We start from the raw sequence: 10,883 nt of genomic DNA, 5'->3' as shown, positions 1-10,883 counted from the left end.
GAGAGTTGTGTTTCTTTGGCAGTGCAGCAGTGGACGCTTGCCACTCGCATACTTTGGGATCGCTGGGCCTCTCGAGCACGGTATGTGTGTGGTGAATGTGGTTCAGGCTAGAGACGTTGAGCTGACTTTCGAGCCAATCATGTCATGTCTCCTCTGCCCTCGGGGACAGATCCAACTAGTCCAGGGGCGTAGCACAAATGCACACAGGGAGCTCGCTGCCTGTGTATTATCAGCTTCCCCGCCCGTAGCCTAAAGATACCACTCCCCTCATCGTCTTTCTCCCCCTCCCTCCCTCTTGCTGCCACTCACAGCTACACACCCTCCACGGCCGTCAACATCCACTGCTCCTCCAGCGCTAACCAGCAAGGGTGGCTGCATGAGGAAAGTCTGAAATAGCGTGTTTGACTTGTGGTTTGACACCAGTTGCTGCCAGTGACACAGAGTCATGTTGACTGTCGAAACATGTGGAGGGAAGCGCTCGTTCTCTACCTGCTCCTGACATCTCTTCAGCTCCTCCTGGCTCGGGAAAATATCACCGCTGCTGTCTCTCCTCAGGACTGCAGCCTTGAATGTGTGCAACAGGTAAACTAAAACTAGTATTTACACCTTTTTGACCTTCTCGGGTTTGGTTAAGCCTCATTGAAGGAGACAGTAACCCTACTTTCCTAGGAAGTATTTATTATGGCGTTATTACCAACCTGAACTGGACACACAGTTACACAGTATTTTGTTGAATTGATGGGTAATAGTGGAGGGTTTTCTCAAGCATTTCAGTTGTAGTTTTTATGAATATTTACCCAATAATACACTATAATTTACCATGTGTTCATCGGGTAGACTAGTAAGTAGTGTACTGGAAAAGGAAGGGTTACCAAGGAGATGCCTAAAATAGGATATCTGCAGTTGTTTACATCTTTTCTCATGAATGTTAATTTATAAAAAGGTCAAGTGGAAGAGGTTTTAATGTCTGTAAGAAAAAAAAAAAGCATCTTGAACGGATTGCAAATGATGTAATGATGTAGACGAGTGTCTTTAAGCAACTGCAGCTGTGGAGAAGTTACAGTATGTTGACATGCTCTTACTGGCTGAGTTATGCATACTTCAGTGCCGACTGTACTGCCTATGTCATAAAAGCTGTCAACATGTTTGTCTATCCAGGGCAGAAATTAAAATGGGGTTCCGATTTTTGTCCAACATTTTTTATGACTCCCATAACATAAGCCTGTGCCAATGTCTTGGTTTTTGTTGTCGAAATAAATTGTGCTCATTTCGAGAGTGCGTAATCCAAGTTGACAGTTAAATTTCCTTTTCAGCACAATATACTGAACACCAACCAACATCTACAGTCTCACAAAAAGTAAGGAATTTGGAAACGGGGGATCCAAAATCTGTGCAGACATAGTCGTCTTCATCAAACGCATAGTTTTCATGTTTATCCAATCCTTATGACAATTACTGAAGTGCCAAGAGATGGAAATGATGTTTTGGTGTGTTACACTGAGCTTTGCGCCATGACCTGACAAAGCCTTCTGGCAAAACCTCATTTCTTTGGTGTGTTTGCCGTTCTGCGTGTGTCAACAAAACTTATGTTCAATAAATCAAGAAGAAGCTTCAAAGCAACATCCTCGTGCACGACTCCAGATCTCATCTTTTGAGGTTTCCTTTTTCATTTTTTAAAATTTTCATTTGTTTTGCTTTTCACCCTGATACGGTTAATCACCACAAACTGTAGCTTTGTGCACACAGTCCATGTGCCTGTACCATACATCTCATAGCTTCATGAAGACTAGACTCAGAATGAAAATGAACATTTTGCATTTTCCAGTGTAATTTGAAATATGCTCTTTTTAATGATTAAAGCCAGAGAAATGAAGAAAGACAGCCATTCAGGCAAAGTCTTGTGACACCACAAGACTGTGCTGTCACATCCTGCCAAAATCACTTGAAAAGAATGACTTGACTATGATTGAAAATTTGGGGAATTTTGGAGTTCATCTTTGTGTCTCCAACCCATTTGTACATTTGTAAGTTCAGTTGTAAAACTTGAGAAAAACACTGTGATAACAACACTGTGAAAGCAGCAGCTCCAGGCTATGTGACTACGCCATCACAGCTTTGAGGTTTTATGTTTCAAAGTCTGAAAGAGGGGGGGAAAAAAAAAAAAAAGTTGTTTACAGTTGTCAATAGTAGCTTCACTACATAAAAATGCATGGCTGTCGGCTCTCTGTGATCCATCTTGCTGAGGTGATGTTTGTGATCTTTTTCATAACACCTTCAGTCTTCCAACAGTAACAGAGGCGTGACAGAGTAGACTGTAGATTTTTGTGTTACTAGATATATTGAAGCCAAACTGCTCTTGCTCAGATCCAGCGGTCAATATGTGTGTCATGTTTGTGTTGGAAAAACACACATGCTGTAAGTCTGTTAACAGAAAACCTGTTGGCTGTGAAGCACATGGCAAACATAATCATGCTCTCCTGAGTTTGCGTGCAAGCATGTATTCAGGTTACAAGAACTCTGGAATTCTGGTTTGACAATTTTTCTGTCCCTACACACACAGACACACACACACAAAATAAATAATTAAGTGAACTTCCATATTTATATACCAGTTTTTCTGATAAGCCTCTGAAAGCTCTCTGATAAAAGAATGTTTTAAGAAGAGATTTAAAAGACTCTTAGAGATGTTGCCTGCCTGGGAAGACATGCAGACACATGCTCTCTCTCTCTCTCTCTCTCTCTCTCTCTCTCTCTCTCATATATGTACTCTGCCTGAGGGAGGTGCAGCTTTTCTTCCTCTCATTTTCTCCAGCTGCTCGCCCAGTTATGACCTCTAGAGGCTTTGCCAAAAACCTGAAAGACAAGCCAATTATGTATATATGTGTGCTCCTCCTCTCGCCATCCACCCTGAGTGGCTGACTTAGTCAAAGTGAAGTTTTTACATCAGCACAGAATGAGTTGTACATTTTTTACAGTTTTGATGATGCCATTAAACCTAAATCAAGAGTTATAATAAATTTAACAAACCTATAATAAAAGAGAGAATAAAGAAATGTTTACAGCACACCAGCTATTATTACAGCTATTTATTATTTTCCTTTGAAGTCAAGTGTGCCGTGGGGTGATCTCTTAAAAACTCTATAGGTAAATGCAGTTTGGCTCCATCTGTGATGCTGTTCTGTGGCCATCTGGAGCTCCTCTCAGTCCTCTTCCACTGTGCCTGCAGGGAAAAGTAACATTAAACGGTCAGAACTGGTCAAAACCCAAGGACAGTTACAAGAAGGTCTGTGGATTGGGAAATGGGGTGTATTGACCAAGAGAAGGAAAATATTGTGCAGTTTATGTTGACCTCACCACTGGAACAGAAACAGAGGAGTATTGTTTTATTATTGCCGTGGTTTTACATGATTCCCTTGAAAACCGACCATTGCCAAACCCACTCTGACAGTGTTTTCCATGCTCATGGAGGTTTGCAGCTAATGATTAAAAAAATAATAATTAAAATAAATAAATAAATATTTTTTGGGGGGATGGGGAAAACCCTACCCCGTGTTCTCTCATTTTAGGTCCTCATCTTCATGGGTTTTAGATTTTTAAGTGAGAGAGAGGGAAATATGGGGTAGAAATACTGAAAAATGCATATTTTTCAGGATGTTTACATATCCTGTAATCTAATATGTGTGGGGTTTTGATGCCAGCCAATGCAAAAACAGCAAGGTTTAGACAAGGGCACGTGCTTAAAGCTTTCTGTCATGTTTCCAGCTTGTAGGAATTTCATCTGTCTCAAGTTTGCTTTTGTTTGTGATACTTTTTTGTTTCACGCCTTGTATCTCCGCCAGCAGGCATCGTCTTATCACAGTATGTGGAAGCATATGGTAACTGTGTCGCAGCAGCTGAAATAAACTTTATTCATGCAGCATTTTTCATGCAACTGAATGTGACATGAAGTGCTTCACCAGATTAAAGCAGATTTATGTCATTACAAGGGTCATTATATAGCAATTTATTATCCGTTGCCGCTTTTTACAATCCAGTTTCCCTCTGGGATGAATACTTTACGTTTTTAACATTCTTGTCCTGCACTCAGTCCCCATCAGTCTTGGAAACTTACAGTAACTTGGAATTTACTGGGATCATTTTGACCACAAGCCTAATGCAATGTCACGTTTAAGCAGCATAATAATGTTTTTTTTTTTTTTTTCATGCATATGTATGTGCATGCCATTATGCAATTTTTCCTGCACTCTCCGTATTACATTTAGTTAAACTTTGATTCTTATGCATTTTAAAATAATGTGACCTTTATTGATCCAGCTAATAGCCAGTGATATTACAAATCAGCATCAGAGGGGGCCTGGAGCATGCAAGTTGCAAACAAGCTACATACAAAAGATTAAATGGGTGAAAAAAATCCAATCAAAATTGCATCAGCTGGAAGTGCAAAGTCAAAATTCATTACAGGAGTGTATCGTGCTCTCTTCTGCAGGGAGGACCTGGATGTGAATACTGCAGAGTAACCAGAGCTGATGTGCAGAGGATCCTGGGCTTCCGCCCCATTGAAGCGTTTGGAAGTAAGTCTGATTAGCTCTGTCTGACTCATTTACATATGCATTCTGTGCAAAAGGGGGTTTAAATCCCAGAATGCCCCCATTTGCCTAATTTGCCCTTTGGGTTGGTTGAAAAGCATTACAGACGGGGGTACAAATGAAGTGGTGCCATTGGCATCCGAAACATTTATTGATTATTTACTGCTTATTTCTGCAAAGTTATAGTTAGCTTGTTGTGTTTTTGACCTATGCCTTTGTCTGTTATTGTACAATGTCTAGAAATTTTAAAAATGTATACACATATTATGTCCACAAGAGAGGAGTGCTGCTTTGATTTAAAAGTCCGAAGACAGAGAGGTGCTCTTTGAAAATGGGGTGTGCACTGAAGTCCAAAAAAAAAAAAGAAAATAATCCAATTAAGGCATACTCTTGCCAGTGAAAATATGAGAAAGACTTTATTAAATTGGCTGATGCATGGCAAGATTAAAATGCACCAAGGCTTTGCAGCTCACAGGTCCTGTGTGTCTGTACCTGTGCTTTTTCTGTCATAAAAGAGAGTTGCTGCCACTCCACATCTTTATATTTCTAAAGTGCTATTTCTGTGAGTTAAAATTACTTTAACTTGAGTGATTTTTTCATATTTTGCACAAGCACAACCAGCATTAAAACTTGAGTTCCCTTATCCTCACATGACCATCTTGATATCCCAGGCCAGTGCCAATTTTTCAACAGCCAAACCACAGCAATCAACAAAGTAGGTGATTTATGTACTGTAATCCATTTTAGTCTCCATTTTCATTTTTAGGCTGTATTCCATGGCCATGTTTCGAACTGCTTGGTGAAGAAGACCCTGAAGTGTGTAAGCACTACGTTCACGCGCCGAATGATGTGACGGTGGAGTTTTTACAGGATCCGAACCCAAAATCTGACACCATCGTTGTCTCCTGGAAGCCCAGTTATTACGGTACGTGGACCACAAATCAAGACAGAAAATCACCCGTCTATCCTCCGTCCTATCTTCGCAATGTTATTTGTCGTGTCAGTTCAACCTTTTAATTAAATGTGATTCATTTCAGTTGAATGTCAGATGTGAGACGCGATAAGCTTCTCCCTTTGGATATGCACCAGAATAGGACAGACAGCTGACTTGATCATTCTTGTACGTGACTCATAGGATCATTCTATGGCCTCTCCGACTGCTGAGCTTGATTGAAACATGAGTGGAGATGTGTTTTTCGACATGGATCTTTTGCTGTAGCCGTGTTCTCTTTTGTGTTCGTTGCAGGGATCGCCTTCCTGCGAGGCTTTCAGGTGTCCCTCCAGGCCCTGGGAGGGTCTCACATGGCATGCCAGCTCTTTCTCTTCCATCGAAACCTCTCCCTCTCCGCCTCACATGCTCAGAGGGTAGGAAGGATTGCGCTCTCTCTCTTTATTTACCACTTTCATTCCCCCTTTCCCTTTGTCCACATGACAGCCCACTAATCAGATACATGTCAGCACACTATGCTGACATGCAATTACAGCCGGAGATCTTCTGGCAGTCACTTCCCACGGGAAGGTTTCCTGGTAATTATGAACAGGGAGACACAGAGAAGCATGTTAAAGTCATAATCTGTGCAATTTTCATTTAAATAGGTTGCTCTCTGTTTTTTGCTGCTCGCTATTGACGAGTGATTTGTATTTCAGCTTGTACATTGAAATAACCGGGTAGATACAAGATTCCTGATCAAATTCACAAATGCCAAAGTTGATACCTGTGGCAGCCTGGAGGAAGTTCTTCCCGCTCAAACTTGTCTGCTCTGCGTCATTCTCGCTTTTGGTATCATTGGTAAAGTTGCCATCTGGTGCTCGCTGATGGTGGCTGGCAAACTTCAGGGATCATTATCTGCCCTCTGTCATGTCGTTCTTTTGTTTTGGAACTGGGTTTTGGTTGTAATATATTACATGAAAGAAGGGGGGTGGAGATCCTGGAGAGGCAAGTTGTGGTCAGACTGAACAGGGACAAGTACTGTTTTTTTATTTTATGTGTGTTTGTCTGTGTCTTTTTTTTGTTGTTGTTGTTGTTTTTCTTTTCTTCAGTTTTTAATTTTTTTCCAGGTTTGCGCTGGAAATATTGCTGCATGGGATTTGTCTATTTTTGTCCACTTGTAAATAAATACACCTGGACTATATAATTTTCTTTTTTTTCCCTTTTTCTGCCTCACCTACTTGGCCAACCTTACATTGCCACTTCAAAGCACAACATCCCCGGAGGAGCAAATTAAACGCTCAGCAATCAGTCATCACTCAAGTGGGGATAATGTTAATGATACCAGTTTTACAGAGAGCTAAAAACATCACACCATAATTTAACCCATGTTAAAAGCATAACCAGTGCAGTGCAACGTATCATGACCTGCTTTTATGGGCAGCTTTGATATGTCACTCAACAGAATGAGACAGCGCTGTTTGCCATGTTTGAAGAAAAGCAAGGCCGTCATTACTTTTATGTTCGGCAGGTTTACAAGTCGGACCCTTTCCCTGGCCTCCTCCTGGGAACCCAGTACGCCATCACCGTCATGGCTCTGCCGGTGCCCGAGCAGTGGGAGAGGTTCTACCACAGCAAGACCTTCTCCACTCGCTGTAAGAGCCCTGAGCTCACACACACAGGCACACACAATTACACACACTTGGCATCACTAGAGTGAACGATCGCTGTAGTGTAACTTTTTCAATCTAAATCCATCCATCCCACCAGTTTTCAGTTGTACCACTTATGGCTGTAAAGGCATCTACCATGCATTGTTATATTATTAGTTTAGGAACTTGATCTCTGCTCAGATATTTTCCAAAAGTAATACAGACAATAGTGAATCTTTAGTAATATGCACATTGTGCTTTTGCAGCATGTGCAGAGAAGATCGGCTTCGAGCAGTGCAAGAAAGGTGAGTGAAAACCTTTTTTATGTTGGCCGCCTCAACCTCCCAAAATTTCCCAAATTTCCCAGTTGTGTCAGGAAATGCCAACCAGTTACACCCGTGCCTTCCTTCAATCAAATGTTTTTATGTGTTTGTGAGGCTAAGAGTTTGAACACCCCACATAAGGACTAGTATCAGGAGAATCAGACACGTTTCATGCCAAGTACGTTGTGCTTTCGTGCAGATTTGATTGATTCCTGCTGCTCTGATTGCAGACTGGTACCCCAAACATATTGACGTCCAACAGAACGGGACTGATGTCACTGTGACCTTTAACCTCGCTCCTCCAAGCCTGGGCATCAAAGGCTACTTCTCACTGTGTTATGCAAATGGCATGAAGAAATACATGAACATCAGACCTGTGAGTGACGGCTTCTTCTGCAGTTTTGTATTGTACTGTGTTTTTATGTTTTAGCTGTTACATGCGCTATTTCTACCATAAAAACATAATTAATAGTCAAGTGAATTTACTAGCTCTGTTAACTCTTCCTCTGCAGAATTCCAGCAAAAACACGACTCACCACAGCTATCAGCTGCACGGCCTCCAAGAAGGAATCAATTACACTTGTGAGGTAAAATGAAAGCGGATTAAAAGTAATGAGTACTTGATCATTACTACAAAATATTAAAATAATTACCTACCTAAGACTAATTTCCCCCAAAGATCACTCTTTTGTAAGTCTTCAGATAGCTGATGAATTTTCTCTTCTAAATCTTAGTGAAATGCTCATAATAATTTTGTAAAAAAAAAAAAAAATAGCTGCCTCATATTTACAGTGGTGGATTTCTCCATTTTGGACAAAACTCTTCAGTTCTACTTTATATTTAGCTGCTGTGACATAAAAAACATGAAACAGTTACTAAGCTAAATCACTTGTTCACATCATTTTGTGCATCACAGATTGCAGCCGATGAGGTGGATGCAGTGAGGAAAACATTCCGCGTCCTGATCACGCCCGTTCAACAAAGTACGTCCCTTTGATCCGGATGAACCACACAAAATAAATCAAGTGTCTCATGCTTAGATGTGACTGCTTTCAATTACTGAACCTCCGCTCTGTAAGGTCGGGCACTGATTTGTCATATAACCTTAATTCCCTCTCCAGAGGCCTTGCCGCTCACTGCCATCCCCCCCCTGGCTCTGATCCTTCTACTTGGCCTTTCCTTGGCAGCCATATTTACAATCCTCCTGGCTGTCCTTATCAAGAGGAGGCCCAAGCTGCAGATGAAGAAATCATTCATAAGGCCAGGTGCATACTTCATCTAAGACAGCTCGATATGCATGCACAGTAAATTCAGCCGCCTGTCTGTGAGTGTGACATGCAGCTTTTGTTTTGTTTTCGTATTCATTCAGACATTATTGAGCATCATCAACAGAGGAGCACTGCCGGGGAGGTGATGTTGCCGCCAAGCAACAGGTCGACTCCTCCTCGCCTTCTCATTTGCTACAGCCGCCAAGATGGCCCCGCCCATGTCCGAGCCGTCATGCAGTTAGGCGTCTTCATACAACAGCACATGGCCACTAAGGTAGAATACTGACTATAATTTATGATTAGCTGCCAACTATTAAATTAATCACCAACTATTTTGATAACTGATTAATCATTTTGAGTCATTTTTAAGAATACAATTTCCAAATTCTCTGATTCCAGCTTCCGAAATGTAAATATTTCTGGTTTCTTTAGTCTTGTATGCCAGTAAACTAAATATCTTCTCGTTGTGGACTGTCGATTGAGACAAAACAAGACATTTGAGGACATTGCCTTGGGCTGTGGGAAATTGTGATCAAGATTTTCCACCATTTCTATGGGCCAAACAGATAATTGATTAATTTAGAAAATAATGGACAGATTAATCGATGATGAAAAGAATTGTTAGCTGCAGCTCCAATAAACATATTTGGGGAGATGAATCAATCAAATGCATTGAAATGACAAACAGAAGAAGTGATAAAGGCAGTTAAAAGCTCCTTGTATTAATACATGCTGTAAATTCATTCAGGAAACAAGCTGGGTTTTTCCCACTTACCCCTAGTGCAGTCTTTTGTGGGATCTGGTGAGGTTTCCCTGTCTCCTGTCATCCTGATACAACTGTCAAAAATTTTACATGTGAAAAATTCAGCGGCTACAGACTTTGTATAATCTATCACACAGATACCTGACATAATCCACAGCCCTCAGGACTGAAGAGTTTTTTGTTGGGAACCATTTCCCGTCTAAACCCAGAGTGCTGGGAGACAGCATGTTGGAAAATATCTTTTCTTCTTTTTATGTGTTGGAGGAACTGTTCCTTTGATTTCAACAACCTGCCAATAATTTGATGTTTCAACTTGTTTTTTTTTTTAGTGTATTCTTACAGCAGTTTGATAGCAGTTTCTCTGTTTTTACCACCAGGTCTGCCTGGACCTGTGGGACTCCCTGAGTGTAGCCGAGGAGGGCACCATGGGCTGGCACTGCCGGCAAATCCAGGAGTGCGACTTTGTCTTGGTAATCTGTTCCCGAGGCCTAAACTACAGGTCTCAGCTGTGTCACCTGGACACAGAGGCTGGTTATGATGAGCATGAGGAGGCAGACAAAGAGCTGGGCTGGGGGTCCAACACCTCCAGCTGTGCTGCAGCCATCCCCCTTATCAGAATGGAGGTGGGCCACGCCATAGCCAGGGGGCGGGACCTGTCCAAATACATGACAGCCACTTTTGAGTACTCCGAGGAGACGGACATCCCCACTGAGCTGAGGCTGGTGTCTCACTACACCTTGACCAGGGACTTGCCTCTGCTCTTCTCCCACCTCCACGGGGTGGCTCTGCACAGACCTGGGAGGTGCCTGAAGATAGAGCATGTCTCAGAAGAGGGGTTCACTAAGTCACCGGCTGGAGCAGCTCTGCAGCTGGCTATCTGTGAGGCCTCGATGGCGCTGAGGGACAAAGAGCTCCACCACATGGAAGGAAGGGACTAAGCTATAAATGGCCAATAAAGCCATCCTGTTAATTTCCTCAAATGTTCTCGAGAAGGATTGTATCTGTAAAATCAATCCAAGCTACTTATTCACATAGTTGGTGCATTTCAAACGTTTGATTCCCTGTTGAGTTTTATGTGATTACTTGCAGATGCCAGTAATAGCAAGACAGATGCATTGTGATTGTATCATGAGAGCCTTTGTGTGTGTGCATGTGTGTGTGTGTGTGTGTGTGTGTTTGAGTGAGTGCAAACTGTTGCACTGAAAAAGAACTGAAGGGTCCATTTAAGAGACTGCATGGTTATAGGCGCACAAGTAACTAGAAGACATGGTGAAAGCCATTGTAAATTGTAAAACATTTATACTGTATGCATTGTAAATACATATAGACATAAACAGCAGCAGTTGTAGCCAGTTCAGTGGTC

The 10,883-nt window shown here is 41.8% G+C and overlaps 1 protein-coding gene across 1 annotated transcript; it reads left to right on the top strand.

The window, feature by feature from the left end:
• Positions 1–332: 332 nt before the first annotated feature.
• LOC115362141 (interleukin-17 receptor D) lies at positions 333–10,856 on the top strand. The gene is made up of 12 exons (XM_030055962.1): positions 333–582; positions 4,487–4,571; positions 5,353–5,511; positions 5,833–5,951; positions 7,046–7,169; positions 7,433–7,471; positions 7,720–7,865; positions 8,002–8,076; positions 8,406–8,472; positions 8,611–8,754; positions 8,859–9,031; positions 9,898–10,856. The coding sequence occupies exons 1-12, from the start codon at positions 463–465 to the stop codon at positions 10,456–10,458; spliced, it is 1,812 nt and encodes a 603-aa protein (XP_029911822.1). The 5' UTR covers positions 333–462; the 3' UTR covers positions 10,459–10,856.
• Positions 10,857–10,883: the final 27 nt, after the last annotated feature.

Source organism: Myripristis murdjan, chromosome 7, assembly GCF_902150065.1.
Source record: "Myripristis murdjan chromosome 7, fMyrMur1.1, whole genome shotgun sequence".
NCBI lineage: Eukaryota > Metazoa > Chordata > Actinopteri > Holocentriformes > Holocentridae > Myripristis > Myripristis murdjan.
The sequence above is the reverse complement of the archived record's forward strand: the minus strand, read 5'-3'. Positions and strand labels throughout refer to the sequence as shown.